Source organism: Chionomys nivalis, chromosome 17 (genome assembly GCF_950005125.1).
Source record: "Chionomys nivalis chromosome 17, mChiNiv1.1, whole genome shotgun sequence".
Classification (NCBI taxonomy): Eukaryota; Metazoa; Chordata; class Mammalia; order Rodentia; family Cricetidae; genus Chionomys; species Chionomys nivalis.
In genome coordinates, this window is record NC_080102.1 from 39,426,169 (window position 1) to 39,444,668 (window position 18,500).

The 18,500-nt window shown below is 46.2% G+C and overlaps 1 protein-coding gene across 1 annotated transcript in view; it reads left to right on the forward strand.

Annotated features, from left to right (window-relative positions):
* The window catches only part of Mei1 (meiotic double-stranded break formation protein 1), a 62,990-nt gene that overhangs the window by 33,721 nt on the left and 10,769 nt on the right, over positions 1 to 18,500 (forward strand). The window contains exons 16-22 of the mRNA XM_057792249.1: positions 2,160 to 2,220; positions 4,088 to 4,185; positions 6,830 to 6,998; positions 7,302 to 7,449; positions 12,780 to 13,055; positions 17,194 to 17,359; positions 17,935 to 18,039. Of these exons, the coding sequence (XP_057648232.1) occupies positions 2,160 to 2,220; positions 4,088 to 4,185; positions 6,830 to 6,998; positions 7,302 to 7,449; positions 12,780 to 13,055; positions 17,194 to 17,359; positions 17,935 to 18,039 (1,023 nt within the window). The remainder of the gene's footprint in view (positions 1 to 2,159; positions 2,221 to 4,087; positions 4,186 to 6,829; positions 6,999 to 7,301; positions 7,450 to 12,779; positions 13,056 to 17,193; positions 17,360 to 17,934; positions 18,040 to 18,500) is intronic.

Sequence of the window (18,500 nt, forward strand, 5' to 3'; positions counted from 1 at the left end):
TATCTATCTATCTATCTATCATCTACCTATCTATCTACCTATCTATCTATCATCTATCTCTCTATCTATCTATCTATCATCCATCCATCCATCCATCCATCCATCTATCTATCCATCCATCCAGCTAGCCATCTATTATCTTCCTTCTTTCTGTCATGTGTATATGTGTGCATCAAAGGATAACTTACATAAATCATCTCTCCATTTCTATTGTGTGGGTCCTGAGGATTCAACTCGGGTGATCAATCTTGGTAGGAAGGGCCTGAGCCATGTTACTGGCCACCTGGCCTCTGTTTTTTGTTTTTTGTTTTTTTTTGTTGTTGTTGTTTTGTTGTTTTTGTTTTTGTTTTTGCCTTCTCCATCCTCAATAATTTAAGTTCTTATTGTGTTGTAGAAATAAGCTTGATTCGGGAAATAACCAAGCTAACTAAAGGATAAAACAATTATATTTTTATTTATTACAAGGGGAAAACTCTGAAACAGGAATGAGAAGTCCAAGCTCAGTTGTGCCCCGCAGGAATCACACAGAGAGACTGATTTTGTTTTTCCTCTCCCGGTCCCAGAAAGCCACGCCTTAATTTAGATCCACCTCTTAAAGATAATTGGCTAACAAGGTTTCCCCATCACTGTCTGAGACACTATTTGATATGCTTTACATTTTTTGATGGGAAAACTCATGGGAATTACACATAGTCTTTTTTTTTTTTTTTTTTTTTTTTCGAGACGGGGTTTTTCTGTAGCTTTGGAGCCTGTCCTGGAACTAGCTCTTGTAGACCAGGCTGGCCTCGAACTCCCAGAGATCCACCTGCCTCTGCCTCCCGAGTGCTGGGATTAAAGGCGTGCGCCACCACCGCCCGGCTACACAGAGTCGTCCCTGAAGTGATGGATAAACTGAGTTATCAGGGAGACACAGGAACTTGCCCGGGGTTACACTGTAAGTAATCCTGTGACTGCGTATTTAGAGCTTTCTTTCCTTTTTAACGATTGTTTTTTTTTTTAAATATTTATTTATTTATTATGCATACAATATACTGTCTGTGTGCAGGCCAGAAGAGGGCACCAGACCTTCATTACAGATGGTTGTCAGCCACCATGTGGTTGCTGGGAATTGAACTCAGGACCTTTGGAAGAGCAGGCAATGCTCTTAACCGCTGAGCCATCTCTCCAGCCCTTTTTTTTTTTAATTAATTTATTTATTTATTAACGATTGTTTTTGAGGTGTGTGTGTGTTATGTGTGTAGGGTATTTGCTCGTAATTGCAGGTAGAGGCCAAAAGAGGGCATAGACCCCCTGGAGCTACAGGTAATTGTGAGCCACTTGATGTGGGTGCTGGGAGTGAAAGCCAATCTGAGGGAGAAACCTAGGAGAAACTTTGCAGTGGAAGCTAGGCCAGGGTCACTAGCTAAGACAGAAGCTGTTGTCAGGTCTGTGGTCCGAGATCCAGTCTCCTTCACATAGACAGTTTAGAGATAGGGATAAGACAATGACTACCACTCTTCTTTCCGAATCTGAAGCTAGAAACTAGATTGTTTTCTTTTTTGGATTTTTTCGAGACAGGGTTTCTCCGTGGCTTTTTTGGTTCCTGTCCTGGAACTAGCTCTTCTAGACCAGGCTGGCCTCGAACTCACAGAGATCCGCCTGCCTCTGCCTCCTGAGTGCTGGGATTAAAGGCGTGCGCCACCACCGCCCGGCAACTAGATTGTTTTCTACAAAGATGAGACAAGGTAGAAGCAACAAGGTGCCTGCAGAAATTACCATGTTAGAATATAACTGAGAGAGAGAGAGAGAGAGAGAGAGAGATCCAGCAAGCATTTGTTAGGTGTGCTATTCCCACCAGGTGGTAGTAGCATACATTTGGGAGGCAGAGGCAGGTGTGTCTCTGTGAGTTCGAGGCCAACCTGGTCTACTGAGCCAGTACCAGGACAGCTGAGGGCTGTATAGTGAGACCCTGTCTCTAAAAATAGACAAACAAACAAAAGATGTATTTATTCCCAACCTATGAGGGGCAGATAACGAAAGCAGAGTCTCAGAAGTTAACCGCTACTAGATCCTGTGAGCCAGGCCCCATGACTACAAAACCAGTACCCTGACACCAACACCTGCAAGTGTCTGTGACAAGCCCGGTTTAAACAGCTCTTCTTTTCCCCACTTCCTCAAAGCTGACTCATCATTCATACGGCTGGCCCTGGAGCTGAAGGCCAAGTTCTGCAATGGCCAGAGGTAGGTATGGCTTCCTGCAGAACTGGACAGCAGGGGCCAGAAAAAGTTCTGCTCAGACAAGCGGGAGTGTCTGGTTGGTGGTTTAGTCGTGGGACCCTGGTGTGTTGGAAACCGTGTCAGTGTTGCCCAGCAACTGACACACGAGCTGAAGATGCTTCTGTGAGTTGAGATTCGTCTGCCACGGAAAGGTGATATGTGAGCAGGCAGCTGCCACATCAAAACTGGGAGAGCTCTGTCCTCATTTCGTTTCTGTGGCTGCGATAAATCACCCTGGCAGAAACAACGTGGGGGAGAAAAGGGCTTGTTTCAGCTTAGAATAGGGAAGTTAAGGCAGGTCCTTCAAACAGATGGTCACATCGTATCCACAGTAAAGGAGAGAAATGAATGTGTGCTTGCTTGGTTGCTTACACTGTTGGCTTTCTTTATTCTTTTTTATTTATTATGTATGCAGTGTTCTGTCTGTGTGTATGCCTGCAGGCCGGAAGAAGGCGCCAGATCTCATTACAGATGGTTGTGAGCCACCATGTGGTTGCTGGGAATTGAACTCAGGACCTCTGGAAGAGCAGCCAGCGCTCTCAACCGTTAAGCCATCTCCAGCCCGCTTTCTTTATTCTAATACAGTTCAGGGCTCCCTACCTAGAAATGGTGCCACCCATAGTGGGCTGGGTCTTCCTGCATCAGTTAACTTAGTTAACACAACCTTCAAAGACATGCCCAAAGGCTACCCCAATACAGACACCTTCTCACCAACTCTTGGAGGAGAGCCTAGGTTGTGTCAAGTTCATAAGGAAAGATAAACACCGCAGGCTCTTGGAGATCATTTGTGTAATCTAGTTAATGGAGAAACTGAGGCCTGCAGAGATGAAAGAATACAATATTTATTAACTTGTAGTTGTTGCCAGCCCGGCGATTTCAGAGGGTCAATTTTTGCTCAGAGTGGATGTCAGTATTTCTAGATCTTCCTTCTGTACCTTCCCATCTGGGATTTGCCACTGTCCAGGGCTTACAAAGTGACCACAGAGTCACATGTGGCTCTCCTTCCGTAGCTCTGAATAGAATGTCCACAGTCAAGATTATTCAGGAATCAGTTTGGGTTCAAGGTCAGAACTGCAATTCAGCGTCTTCTTCCTCCCTCTTCCTTTTCCTCCTCCCTCTTCTTCCTTCTTCCTCTTCTTTCTCTTCTTTCTTCATCCTCCTCTTTCCTCTTCCTTTTCTTTCTTTCTTCTTTTCTTTTATTTGCAAATTGTCTACCCCAGGCTGGATCCTCCTGCCACAGCCTGCTGAGAGCTGGAATTATGGATATGTACTACCGTGTCAGGTCACTTCTTACATTTGTACTACTCTTAGGCCTGTATGTTTGGGCAGCCTTCCTTAGTGTATTTTGCGTGTTGTATGTTTGGGCAGACTGCCTTAGTGTATGTTTCAGGAAGCTTTCAATGATCCCACAGGAGCAGGTGCCTGTTGCAAATGTGGCAGCTGTTACATATTTACTTTTAAATATTTTTGATTTTTATTTTGTGTGTGTGTGTACCTACTTGTCTGTATGTGTGCTGTGCTCATGGAGGCAAAATATGGCATTGGAGTCCTTAGAAGTGGTGGTTGAATGCTGTCCATTATGGGTGCTGGAAACCGAACCTGGGTCCTTTGCCAGATCAGCAAATGCCCTTAATTACTGAGCCATCTCTCCACTTCCCCTCCCCAGCTACTTACTTTTTCTAACCACCTTAGGGTCTCCTCTACTGTAGCCATGATTAGACTTTCACTGGGCTCTGGCACAGGGCAGTGATGTCTTAGCACATGTTGGGGTTAATGGTGTTGGAGCCCAAGCAGTAATGCTGCCTCTTTTGTTCTTATTTCCCCCTTCAAGTCACTCATCCCTCAATCAGGTGTGTTCCAGTTTCCTCTACTACATGTGCCTCAATCTGCTCTCAGCTCCAGAGAAGACAGAACCATTGTCCCAAGAAGGTAAGATGAAGTGATCCGACCACCCCCGAGTCCCGTGACAGTTCTCAGTCTGCTAGTCTTGCTGATTGGTACACTGATGGAGTTCTAGAATGATTTCTAAGGATGTGGAATAACAGTAGAGACACTGATGGGATCCAAGGTTACTGGGATGTGAGCCTCTGGAAGGTTGAGAAGGACCCTGGAGTTTATTGGGTCTAAATCCTTTCTCTCAACTGTCTCCTTTGCGCCACCCCATCCCCACACCAACACTCTCCTGGTCTGCATCTGCCCAGGACTCAGTGTCTCTCAAATAGTCCGTTCTATTTCTTTGTTCGTTCATTCATGAAGTAGTTCTTGTGCATACATTTTATGCCAGGTGCTAGTGAAAGAGCTGGGGAGACAAGGCCCTTTCTCTCCAGTGAGCAAGGCAGGTATTATACAATAGGTGCAGTGTCGGGCATAGCACTATGAAAGAAATAAAAGTGGGCAAAGGGATGGAGGAAGACGGAGGAGAGGAGGCTATGCCAGACAGGGGACCAAAGGAGAGCCATGCGGGACCCAGGCAAGAAGAACAGTGGGTGTAGGCCTCTTGTTAGAAATCTTCTCTTTTATTGAATATTCCCTGAATTTTTCCCCTATGCCTGGTGAGGCACAGGTAGATCAGACAATGATTACGGGGCTATTTCTTATGAAATTCCCCTATTCTAGACTTATCATTTGAGATAACATAGGACAATCACTGTTTTATGTATGCACTCATGTTATCCTGTCTTTGTGGATTAGATAGGTGTTGTGTTTCTTCCTTTCATAATGACGAAGACTGGGTCATCCCCTATCTCTCCAGTCCATTGCCTTTCTCAGATACTGTGCCAAGACAGACAGGACTCCAGGCAAGCATTTTATTGCTTCCAGCATGTCCTGGGTCCTGATCCTTTCATTACACTGGCCAGTTTTGGCCGAATGGTTCCCAGCAGTCTGCTGCTCAGGCATAACTTGCAGAGAGAAGACCTCAGTGCCTCCGCTGTGGTGACCGGAGACTGTTGGCAGCCTCATCACTGGGGCTGGCCTCTCACACCCCCTCACCTGTCAGAACAAAAGGAACCCCCCACCCCCACCCCAGTTCCCTTGGGTACTGAGCACTTGTCAGAGTTCAGAATGCCAGGGGGAGCAGCTGACTTACTCTCACACTCGCGGCTTTATTTCCTTTTCCTGTGTGTGTCAGAGGAGAGGGCAGGTGGGTGTGTGAGGCTCAAGGACACTCATCTCATTATCATATACACATTCTGGAGCTTGTTGCTGGAGAAGGAATTGAATTGGAGTTAGAAAATCTGATGGGCTGTCCCCTCTGTTGTTCTGGGGATCCCCTCTGCGTGTTTAGGACTTGGCCTTGGCAGGGTGTGTTCTTTCAGCTGGTCTTTAGCTTGGATGCCGGCTTCTAGTCGCTCGTTCTCCAACCTGTCCCCACTCACTGCTGGGAAGTTTTATCACCTTACTTCCCCTGCTCTTCAGCTGTGGTTCTCACCCATCAGTCTGCGTAACAGCGTCAGATAGTGAGGGGAGAGCTCGCTGGCCTTTGGTGAAACGAGGAATAGTGGTAATGTGGTAACTTTCCCCAAAAGTTGAAAAAGCTCTGAGATTCTTTTGTTTCTGTTCCTCTGCTACCCTTCTTTGTAAAACAGGTTCCATAAGAAAAACTAGGATCTCTACTCCCAGGAGCAAATACAAATGGTTTTGCTGTTTTGTTTCAAGTGTTTTTTTTGTTTTGAGAGAGAGAGAGAGGATCCCACTATGTAGGCCAGGGTGTCCTTGAGCTGTCTACCCTTCTACTTCAGCCACCAGAGTCACAGTCAGTATGTGACAGGAACTGCATGTGCCACCACTTCCTGCTCAAGTACTAATCTGCCCTGCTAATATTTGAATTCTTTTTTTTGTTTGTTTGTTTTTTTGTTTTTCGAGACAAGGTTTCTCTGTAGCTTTGGTGCCTGTCCCGGAACTAGCTCTTGTAGACCAGGCTGGCCTCGAACTCATAGAGATAATATTTGAATTCTTTAAGCAGCTGCATCTGATGTCTTTTGCAGTCAAGCTGTGGATTATCCACATGGCCCTATGGTCCCTGACGCCCCGTACGTACCTGTTCATAGTGAACAGAAATGTGACCGCCTATGGCTCTGGGTCTCCAAACTCCTTGCTTCCCGTCCCTTGGGAGACAGAAAAATCTCTCTCCTCCGCCTGCTTTCTGCTTATCCTCTGTAATTCTCTGCCCTTTAAGGTTGCCCCCTCCGCTATAGGTAGCCTGATTTACCGTTTCCACACTGGAACATGGCACTGGCCACTTCTCTTGCAGTTCTGTCTTATCACTCTCTCCCTTCAGGGACTCCAGTAGGTCTCACAGTCTGCTCTAGAGTAAGCCACTCAGGAAACATATCAGAGGAATGAATGAATGAATGAGTGAGTGAGTGAATTAATGAATGAATACTGTCTGTGTCCTTCCACATGTTCAGTCTCTTCTGAGATACTGAGAGCTGCATAAGGGAAGAGAAGCCTCTAATTTGCACGGTGCAGCCCTTGGGTGCCTTGTGTAGCATCTATGTGCAGTGGTCTTCAGGCACCGTTACCAGCTCTCCTGTGTTCTCTTTGCGGCCTTCCCCTACCTGCCGCCTCCCAGAACTCAGTGCAGTGTCTGAGTTCCTGCAGCACGGACTGCCCCAGATAAGCAGCAGGACCCGAGAAAGCCTCGCCTTCCTGTCAGATCGCCAGTATGTGGAGGCCGCTGCACGCCAGAGACAGTACTGCATCCTGCTCCTCTTCTACCTGGCTCATATCCATGATGACAGGTCAGTTCTCAGAGCTGGCCCCCGGCCGGTGGTGAGTCCTGGGGCTTTTATCTGTAACCCAGTTCTGCGGAATGCATGTGTGCATGTGTCTGTGCTCATCTGTGCACACGTGTTTGAGCGCATTTGTATTGCACATGTCTGACAGTGCTTTGAAAGTCTATACAACACACTGTGCCCGGAGTGACCAGGCTGTGGGCGTGCTGGGGATGGACGCTGAGCAGAGGGAGAATGGGGCCAGCAGGACAGGAGGCTGCACCCGCCCCGCAGCTCTGCCTTTCTCACTCAGGCTCTTCTGGTCAACAGGTTTGTCCCGGAGGCAGAGTTACTCGTGGCTGTGCAGAGCTTCCTTTTGTCTCTGCAGGACCAGGGCGAGTGCCCTCCGCCAGCGGCCTGCAAAGCCTCCCTCTACCTGCTGGCCGTGTGCCAGGACAGGGACGGTGCACTGAGCGAGGTACGAACGAGAAGGCCTGGGGCTCTCCTCTATGGTCTTTGGGAGAGCGTGATGATCTGTGTAGACAGGGATGGCAGAGCGAGGCTGAGCTGAAGTGCCGTGCGACAAGAGAGGACAGTGCTGACACACCGCGAGTCTATAAACTCACTAATTCTCTCGATAGCCCTGGCTGGTGGAGATTGTGATTTCCATTTTATAGGTAAGAAAATGGAGACAGAAGTGAAAGTAGCTAAGCCAGACGTGGGATCACACCTATAATGCTAGTGAGGTGGAGACGACAAAGGCCAGCCTGGGTAGCCTGCCCCTAACAACAACCCCTGCCAAATATAAAAAGATAAAATAAGATAACTTTCTCAAGGTGCACACGTGTGCCCTTGGTGCCACCTCTGTGCTTTGAGGGAGCTGTGATGACAGCGCATCAGACTGAGTGGCCATCGTTAGTTGGACTGATTGTGGATCTCTCTCTCTCTCTCTCTCTCTCCACCCTCTCTCTGCACATGTATGTATATATAGGGCGGTTCTGGAGATTGAACCTAAGGCCTTCCACATGCTATGCTCAACTACTCAACTATATTCTTAGACTTTTTTCTTCTTATTTTATTTTGAAACAGGATTTCACTAAATTGCATAGGCTGGTCCCAAACTTGGAATTCTCCTGCCCCACTCTTCCAAGGAACTAGAATTAAATGCTCTGCCACACCTGGCTATTGGATCTTTTTTTTTTTTTAACTTCCCACCTACTTCAATGGTGGTGATAGTTGTATTGTACAAGTTTTCTCTGTTTTATCAGTCCCGGAAATCAAGAACAGTGTCTAACTCATAACGGAATGTTTTTCTTAGAAGTTTGCTTCTATGTCTTTTTAAAATGCATTTTATTTTTATTGTTGTCTGTGTGTATCTAAGTGAATGTGTAGCACAACTGTGTAACCTGTGGTAGCCAGAAGAGGGTGTCAAATTCCCAGAAAAGGCAGTTGTGAGCTATGTGACATGGGTGCTGGGAACAGAACTTGGTCCTCTGCAGGAGCAGGAAGTACTCTTGACCACTGAGCCAGCTTTCCAGCCCCACTTCAATTCCTTGACTGTGAACTTCTCAGTTTTTACCTAAGAATATATAGGGTTGTTTTTTTTTTTTTTTTTCAAAACAGGATTTCTCTGTGTAACAGCCCTGGCTGTCCTAGAACTGGGTCTGTAGACCAGGCTGGCCTTGAACTCACAGAGATCCTCCTGCCTCTGCCTGCCAGGTGCTAGGATTAAAGGCATGTTCACCTCCTGCCTGGCTACCACAGCCTATTTTTATTGCTCTGTTTACTTGATTTTTCAGTGCTGGGTATTGAACTCAGTGTGTTGCATATGTTAGGTATCGCTGGTCTACAGTAACAGTTCTTTTGTTTTTGGTTTTTTGAGACAAGGTCTTACTATGTACCCTTGCCTAGCTTAGAACTCACTTTGTAGACCATGATGGCCTCAAAGTCTTAAGAGATCTGGCTGCTCCTGTTTCCTGAGTTTTGGGACTAAAGGTGTGTGACACCAATTAACTTTTATTCTTTTTTTTTTAATTGATACTGGTCCAAATGTTATGTAAAGAGATTAAGTTTCATTGGAATAGAAGCATAAAGAACATGGCATGACTCTGCGGTCTAGCACAAAGGGTCCCATTGCTTGTCTTTGTGAGTTATCAGCAGCCTCCAGTGATTGTTGCCTACACTCATTACTTCACTGGAGATTTCCACACAATACTATCCTAATTCTATCATTCTTTCTGTTTGTAGATTAAAAGCTTGATTATTGTGTGAGTATATATGTGTGCATGACGTCTGTGTTAAGTGCGTGCACACATGCTGAGCCATGTGTGTGGAGGTCAGGGGACAACTCTGTGGTATTCATTCTCTCCTTCCACCCTTAAACAAGTTCCAGGAATCAAATTCAGACCGTCAGTCTTGGACAGCATGGACTTTTACCTGCTGAGTGACATCTCACTGGCCTGAGTTTAACATTCTTTATTTAGTCTTTGTTATTTTCAGACATGGTCTCTTTTAGTTGATACTGGCTTGGAACTCAACTCACTCAACTTCCTGTATAGCCAAGGATAGCCTTGAACTCTTGCGCATACTTCCTGGGTGCTGAGTTCACAGGTAGAAACACCGTGCCCTGCCCTCGCCAGTTATTAACTAGAGTATTTTATCAACTGTTCATTCACTCTCAAGGGCAGATTGCATAGGAAATAGCTGAAATGATTGATTCCTATTTTGGGTGCCAGGAATGAAACACAGGACCTCATATAAGCAAACATGCATTCCACTACTAAGCTGTATCCCCAATCGGGATTCTCTTTCTCTCTCTTTGGTTTTTCGAGACAGGCTTTCTCTGTGGCTTTGGAGCCTGTCCTGGAACTAGCTCTTGTAGACCAGGCTGGCCTCAAACTCACAGAGATCCGTCTTCCTCTGCCTCCCGAGTGCTGGGATTAAAGGCGTGCGCCACCACCGCCCAGTGATTCTTTCTCTTTAATTAGCAGTTTTCAAAAAAGAAATAAAAAGAGTTTCTTATATTTTCACACCTGCTGCATCTTTTTTTACGTGTATTGGTGTTTTGCCTCCATGTATGTCTGTACCAACATGCATGTAGTCTGCACAGAAGCTAGAAACACGCATTCTACAGAAGTTCTGTGGCAGTCAGATGACAGCGAGCAGGAGTGGGTTCTCTCATTTCACTGTGTGACCCTCAGGGATTGAACCCAGGTTTTCAGGCCTGAGTGGACAGAACCACAGACATGAATAGCTGAGGCAGGTGGAAGAAACTGGGAGGAAGTCACAGACTTTAGAACTCAGGGTTCTGGAAGTAGGGAGGTGGGACAGAAAGCACCTCTACTCAAGAGGCTAAAGGCAAAGCCAGTGTTTGGAAGGGAATCGAAGTAGCAGAGGGGAGGGAGTGTTCAGAGAAGTTTGAAAACACAGAATTTTTCAGTAACTTTTTGTGCATTGGGTCGGAGGGCACAGTGCACAGTTTGGGGAGATGAGTAAGACAGGACAGGAGGGCAGGAAAGGGTGTGTCCTGAGCCCAAAGGGGATGACTCTGGACTTCTGTGGCTGCCAGAGACAGAGGAGAAAGGCATGATGGGAGCAGTCCCAGTGGCTTCTCAATTGGTGTGTAGCAAGGCTGGATTGCTGGGTCTTTTTCACATCTGCTGCTGATGTGGGAGCCAAGAAGGAATTGAATGAGACTCTGGGCTTTCCCTTTTAGGCACGAATCCATAATATTATATAATACTTGAAAAAATTACAGCCTTTACATGGCAGGCAAGCACTCTATTGAGCTATAGTCTTATCTTAATTTTTCCATAAATATGTAAATGGTAATTCACAACCACAGCCTGATTTAGGGGGAGTTACGACAGGGTTTCATGCTATAACTCTGGCTGTCCTCAAACTTGAAATAATCCCCCAGCCTTAGCTTTCTGAGTACACCACCATGCCTATTACCGCAATATTTTATTTATATAATTTTATTTTATTTATATACTTTGAGAATCTAGGGCAGGAAGGTCTTGGCCAGCTTAGACTACATAATAAGTTCTGGGCCAATCTGGGTGAGGCTCTGTCTCAAGCAAACAAAATCTAGAGATACTATTACTATGCTTAATCCTTAATTTCACTTTTTGGGGTGGGGTCTGCTGGGGATTGAACCTGCTGCTTTTTAGACATGCTATCGAAACAATCTACTACTGAGCTATACAACCTTAGTCACCAAATTTTACTACTTAAACTAATAATGTTCTTTGTAGCGATTTTTCTCCACTCCAAGATACAGTGCAAAACTACGTATCACATTTACTTGCTGTTTCCCTCTCTTTTTTTTTTTTTTCCTAAAATAAAAATAGTCCATGATCTTGACTTTTTTGCTTTTTTGAATCAGCAGCTCCTGTGGTTGGCCTTGAACTCATTATTTGGCTAATAATGTTCTTGAACTTCTGATTCTCCTGTTTCTACTTCCTCAAAGCTTGAATCACAGGCATCTATCACTACCCCTGGTTTATACAGTGCTGGGGATAGAACCCAAGGCCTCGTACAGGCTAAGCAAGCCGATTGAGCTCTCCCTCTACTTTTAAAAAAATTAACTAGCTGGGTGCTGGTGGCACACACCTTTAATCCCTTTTAATCTCTGTGATCTTGAGGTCAGCATGGTCTTCAGAGCAAGTTCCAGGACAGCCAAGGTTGCACAGAGAAACCCTGTCTCAGGAAAACAAAACAAAATATAAAAGATGTATGTTTATTTATGTGTGTAGAAGCTCTTGGAGGCAGGAACTAGAGTTACAGATGGTTGTTAGTTGTCCGAAATTGAACTCAGATCCTCTGCAAGACCAAATGATGCTCTTGACCACTGAGGCATCTGCTGGACTCACAAAGCTACCTCAGCCACAACCTATCTTGCCTTTTTTTTTTTTGAGTCAGGGTCTCTCTGAGTAGCACTGGCTGTCCTGAAGTTCACTGTGTAGACCAGACTGGCCTTGAACTCAGACATCTGCCTGCCTCTGCTGGATTGGAAGCATGTGCCATCACCTCCAGCTGAGCCACACATTTATAATGGATTGTTTCCCTTTTCTCCCCTTTATCTGTTCAAGCCCCCACCCTCTACGATGGTAATACTCACATTCAGGGTAGCTCTTCCCCCGCCTCCTTATGTAATTAGGCTTTCTGAAAATGCCCTCCCAGACACACTTGGTTATGTCTTACTGATCTCCTGAGCAGTTTCCAATCAAACCCAGCCTTTCTGTTACTCTTTACTATCAAGACTATAAGGAATGTGAATGCTGGTCAGTTTTCCACGGGAAGGGAGTGGTTGCTAGTGTTTAGTACAGGGCACATCTGCTTTCTCCCTTCTGAGGCAGACTCTCTGCTAGGTGCACTTTCAGTCTGGGGTAGGAGACAGACAGAAAGATTGATAATCATTTTACACTGCGGTGCTATGACAGGCCTGGGCTCCTCAGCCTCAGGACTAGTTTATCTTGCACTGGGGTTTTCCCAGTGCAAGGATCTTTGCTGGGCTTTGTAGGGTATCTACCAGCATCCCTGCACTCTTCCCCAGTAGATGCCAGCAGCACTTCCCCTGTCGTGACAATGAGAAACATCTCCAGACCCCACCAGACATCACACAGGGAGCAAATCGCTCCAGCCTGAGAATTGCTGTTAGAGCCAAGCACTGGGGGTTTTTCTCTCCAAGCCGTTGGGATGATCAGCGAGATGCCCTGGGATGCTGAGATACCTCAGTCGTTGGTTACCTCATTGGGGTTTCAGGTCCTCTGCAAGGTCTATTCCTTTGCTCTCTTCTCCCTCCAGACTGTGATCAGTGCAATCAGGAAATTCCTAGAAGGCATCTCAGACCTGCGCCTGGTCTACACCCATCACCCACTGCTACTCAGGCTCTTCCTGGTCTACCCAGAGCTGATGAGCAGGTTCGGGTATCGTGTCCTGGAACTTTGGTTTTCTTGGGAAGAGTACAACCATGAGAACCTAGATCACGACTCGTCTCCTGGATGTGCCGTCCTTCCTGCCAGCTTGGCAGCCCTGTTCCAGATGCTCAGAAGCACACCTAGCGTCCTCCTCATTTTGCTGGTGGGTGCACTCATTCATTTCTGCATTCATGGACGGCAGGCTTGGGGAGAGGCAACTCGCTTGACAGAGTGCTTGCCTAGCCTGCAGGAGGCCCATGGTTTCATCCCAGTTTGCATAAACTGAGTACGGTGATGAATAGCAGTAATCCCACCACCAGGGAAGTGGAGGCAGGAGGATGGAAAGTTCAAGGTCATCCTCTACTATACAGTGAGTTTAAAGAAGGAGGAGGAAGAAGAAGGGAGAGAGAGAAGGAGAGAGAAAGAGATTGGTTTTTGTGTGTGAGTGTAAGCCCCGCTCACTGTTCTCTAGTGGCTCTGAAGGCCTTCTCCTTTTACCTACGGGCTCCCGAGTCCCTGCCTCCTGCTCTTTTTGCTTTAATTTCCCTCCTTGACACAGCCCAACTCTTAGAAGTAATTGTCTACTTCCAGTTTTTCACCTCCATCTCATTAATTTCTCTACCCTTTGGCTTCAGGCCCCGATGCTCCTTAACACTGCATCACCATTATAACAAGGAAGTTTCTGCCTAATTACCGCCGGCTTGCTGGTAATCATCTTAAGTGACCTGTTGATATTGATGGCTGTCCTTTTTCTTTTTAGTGGCCCACTCTTGGTTTAAGGTATGCCATCTCTCAATTTTCCTCACCCTTCTTCTGATGCTCCTTCTGAGTCCCTTAGAGATTTCCCTGTGCCCTGGCTAGGTCTTGAAGGGTGGTATTCTGCCAAGTTCTGTCTGAAGCTGTCCTCACTCAGTGCATCTCTCCTGGGTTGGTCACCTCTCCCAGACTCTGGTAGCCTCTACCTATATGCTGATGAGTCAAGTCTACACCTCACTTCTGACCACTCCAGACTCAGTCTTATAATACCAACCATGTACTTGGCAGTTTTGTCTAACATGAAGCTCTGTAGACAGAAGTTTCTGTCTACCTGGTCCTGCAGCTGCTCAGTCTCAAAGAAACACACAGGGACTTATATTAATTATAAATTGTTTGGCCTATTGCTCAGGCTTATTACTAACTACCTCTTACAACTTAAATTAATGCATAATTCTTGTCTATGTGTAGCCACATGGTTTGGTACCTCTTCTCACTGAAGCATTCTTATCTTGCTTCCTTCCTCTGCATTTGTCTGGTGACTATGTTTCTGCCTTTCTTCTTCCCATAATTCTCTTAGTCTGGTTGCCCTGCCTATACTTCCTGCCTGGCTACTGGCCAGTCAGCATTTTATTAAACCAATACAAGTGACAAATCTTTACAGTGTACAAGAGAATTTTCCCACAGCAGAGCTCCTTGGAATGGAGGTGTAAATTGGTGATAGAGCTTGTGCTTGGAACCCCTGAAGTACTGAATAAGTTCATGAATAAGTAAACATATAAATCCATAATTCATATGAAAACAATGCAGCTCGTTATCTCTTCTTTCTGTGCCTTTCATAGTTTGGACCTTGTTAGGGTGGAGACTATCCTGAAAACTGCCTTGGGCCACCAGTGTCTAAGGATATAAACACTTAGGAGAAGCAAACCAAAAAGAAAGTGAACCTCGCAAGACCAAATCCTTAGATTCCACGTGCTCAGGAAGGGATGGAGTGCACCATTTATCTATCCAGCTCAGACCTTGCCCTCGAATGTAAACTGTCCCGTTCATCGTTCATCTCTTCTTGGAGGCGGCTACATCAGGCCCCAGGAGTTTTTTACTTCCCTTTGCCTCGAGCTCAATAGGAAGGAGCCACCTTCAGGGCTGGATGCTGTTTAGAGATCTGGGAAAGGAGGCTTTCCTGTGTTTCAGATAAAATGGAGACAGCTGGAGGAGGGGGAGTTTGAGGGATATTAAGCAAGCTCCGTATACAGATAATCGCTTGTTAATCACTGGCTCTGAGTCTGAGCTGGATAATACTCAGAGATGCTAATAGAGTTGCCCAAGGTGATAAGGATCATGGCCTGGACTGCAGACCACAGGCTACCGAGTCTTACTAAATTAGGTCCTAGAAACATCAGTGCTGAAAAGAACAGCAAGGCACAACTTTGCTTGCTGTTCACACATATAATTCCCACCATTTATTCCCAGCTTTTAGCCACAGCGGGGAAAGGAGTCTAAAAATATGTGCTGGGACCAGTTTCTGGTTTTGATACGGGTAATTAGCAGCTAGCCGTTAATGGCCACTCTTATCCACGGGTGGTCTTTCATGTATATTGTTCGGCTGTGAAAAACAAGGCTGTCACAGATGCTCTGTTCTGAGTCTGCACAGCATTGGACAGTTGAAAATGCAGTGGGCCATGGGTCCGCCCAACACCTTCTCACCAACCCATGTGAGGAGGTGCACACCAGCACGCCGCATTTACTGCGGCCCACAAAGACCACACAACCCCTCTCCTTTAGACCTTTAACGCTCACAGATGTCTGGGGGAGCAGTTTTGTGACGCTGGAGCAGGAAGGGCCAGCAAAGGACAGCAGGGAGACTGACTTGGTCTTTTCTCCCTTGGCCCTAAGTAAGTTATTCCTACTTTAGGTTTCAGCCTAAAGCAGAGGAGGTGGATAAATTTGAGACCCACCCATCCCCGCCCTCGAGTTCTAGAATTTTAGGCTGAGGCCACACATCTATCTCTGAAATTATCTTGATTTTCCTTAGCCCTCTAATTTGTGATTTTTGTCTTCTCAGAGATGTGTTTTGAGTCTCCATGAAGTGTCAGAGATAAAGCTGCTTCACCCGTCCCCTTCATTAACACATCCTAGAGTAGAATTCACAGCGCTACTATTTCCTTTTTCTTTTTAAGACACCATCTTATTCTGTAGACTAGGCTAGCCCAGAAATTAATACCTAGCCCAGGCTGGCCTCACGCACATGGAATTCCTCTGCCTCATCCTCCTGAGTGCTGAGATTGTAGCACTCTGTCTGGTTCTCTACTATTTTCTAGATTAGTTGATAGACAACTAATCTATTTGCCTCAGTTTCCCCATTTGTAAATTGGAGTTATACCTAAAATTATCAGGAAGATGCAAAAAATATATAGACAGCCAGGCATGGTGGTGCATGCCTTTAATCCCAGCACTTGGGAAGCAGAAGCAGGTGGATCTCTGTGAATTCGAGGCCTGCATGGTCTACAGAGTAAGCTCCAGGACAGACAAGATCACAGAGAGTAACCCTGTCTGGAAAAACCAAATAAATAAATGAATGAATAAATAAAGATGAATGTATAGACAAATGTATAGCTATCATATATAAACAAAGCAGCACCTATGTTATCAGGTTCTAATTGCTGATATTGTCATTGTTTCTCCAAAGCCCAAGCCCTATGCTCATGTTTCCCCATTGTGTCCTGCCTGCCCAGAGGTCATCACATCAGGGTTTGTTTGGCTGAAGTGCCCTGTAGTCTCGTTTCTCTGCACTAGAAGTTGTTCTCTGCGTAGCAGCAGCGTCTGAGCGACCTTGGCTTCATAGCACCCTGTCATAACAGGCTTGACACATTCACTTGTCCAAAGGCATTGGCGTATTTGAGCTGGTAGGTGCCAGGAGCTATCAGGGACAGCTCCTGGTATGCCTTCTGCCTGCTTTGCCTTCAACATACACTCATTAAAATAACTCCAAAAGCAAAACAAACAAAACAAAATGTCCTTTTCCATTTCCTGAACCCAAGTCCTTCACTGCTTGGGGCAGAGAAGGGCAGATGCCATGGCAGAGAAGGGACCTGACCTGGTCTTCACTTCCTGTCCCTGAATCTTTCCCAACCTATTTTTCTCCTGACCTGTGACATCTCTGCCCTCTCTGTCATCTTCTGGCTCTCAGGTTTCTGGTCCTAAAAGCAACCTCTTCTTGCCTCAAACACTTTAGGTTGCAAGAGAGAGACATCCTGAGTTCAGAGGCATACAGTCACATCCTTGGTGCCACTTACTGACTTTATGTGACCTCGGGCAAATCGTGGGATGTCCGTGTTTGCTTCTTCATGTAATACGATGGAACTATTCTCCAGGATTTGTGAGGAGTCTGTTCATCCACCAGGGAATTTGGTACAAAGTTAGGTGCTAAGTGAGATCTCGCTCAGTTTCTGTGAAACCATCATCCTGGGTATAGTTCCTGACTCTTCCCTGCATTGTCTACCTGTCCCTGGCTGTGTGCCCTCTGAACTCTGGCTTCCTTCTCTTCTCAGGACCTCATCTATTCCAGCCCCATGGACACAGCCCGGAAGGTCCTGGTTGTCTTGGGGACCTTCATCCGGGAGAATAAAGATATTGAGGTGGGTGGTCTCATCCGAGGCCACTTCCTGCTCATCCTGCAGCACCTGCTGGTGGAGTACGGAGCTCCCACCTCAGGAGGTCAGTTTTCCTTGGACATGTTTTGACATGTAGGGTAGACCATTCTATTTTGGTGAAGTGTGCTCTAAGAAAGAGCATCAGGTTTTGCAACAGAAGAAAAATCAGGCCAGTCCCTACCGTGCACAGCATGTGCACAGAGCTGTTTGTCACAAAAATGGCAGCTCCCAGAGGAAAAAGGAAAGTGCAAATCTGGAGGAGGCTGGGGAACCAGCAGGGCTGTGGGAGTAGGGTGGATCTGTGATGTGTTGAATACCCAGTGAGCCCCAGGAGGATATGCTAGCAGTCACAGAAGCTGGCTTCTCAGTATGAAGAAACTCAAAATTAGGGTTGATTTGTCTTCAGCTATTTTTAAAGAAGGTGACATTTTTTTTTTCTTTGAGAATTTTATTTTGCTTTTGGGTTTTGAGGGAAGGTCTCATATAAACCAGGCTAGCCACAAATTCATAGAGATCCACCTGCTGTCCCTCGTGAGAGAGCCAAGTGCCCTTACTTGGGAATGTTTGTGGCAAGGCGGTATTCGACCTTTGGGTGGTCTGAGCTTAGCTCTCTGAGCAGCCGGTTCTTGTTCTCCATAGCCTCGGGGAACCTGCCACTGCTGCTGAACCTCCTCTCCTTGGTGCAGCTCAGGAGTGAGTCGGAGCAAGAACTGGACAGCATGGCCATGAAGCTGCTTCATCAAGGTGACTTGGCTGCTTGAGACAGTGCCCACGGGCCTGAGGCTGAGTGTGCTGGGGCCCTCTCGGTTCGGAAAATGTGAACAAGTCAGTCTGTTCCTAAGGTCGTCTTTTGATCCCCTCTGCTCATTGTAAAGGAATATTTGGGAGACACCCACTCTAAAAAGCAAACAAAAACCCAAAACAGCAAACTAACAATCAGTGTATGATAGGTACCAGCTATAGTGAAGTCAGGAAGACATTTGCATGTTAGCTATTGATAATTGTATGCAGAGCCACCTTGCCTGTACTGAGTTCATAGGTAAAAATGGAGCATCCCTCATATAGGGTTGAGATACAAATATGTGTTCTGGTAGATGTGCAGTGCTTGGCACACAGAGGCCTTCTGGACGCAGTCTGTGTCAGGTAACGCTTCCCAATGTCTGGTCGGCTCTCTTCCCTGTCTCACAGCTGACTCAGGCCATCTA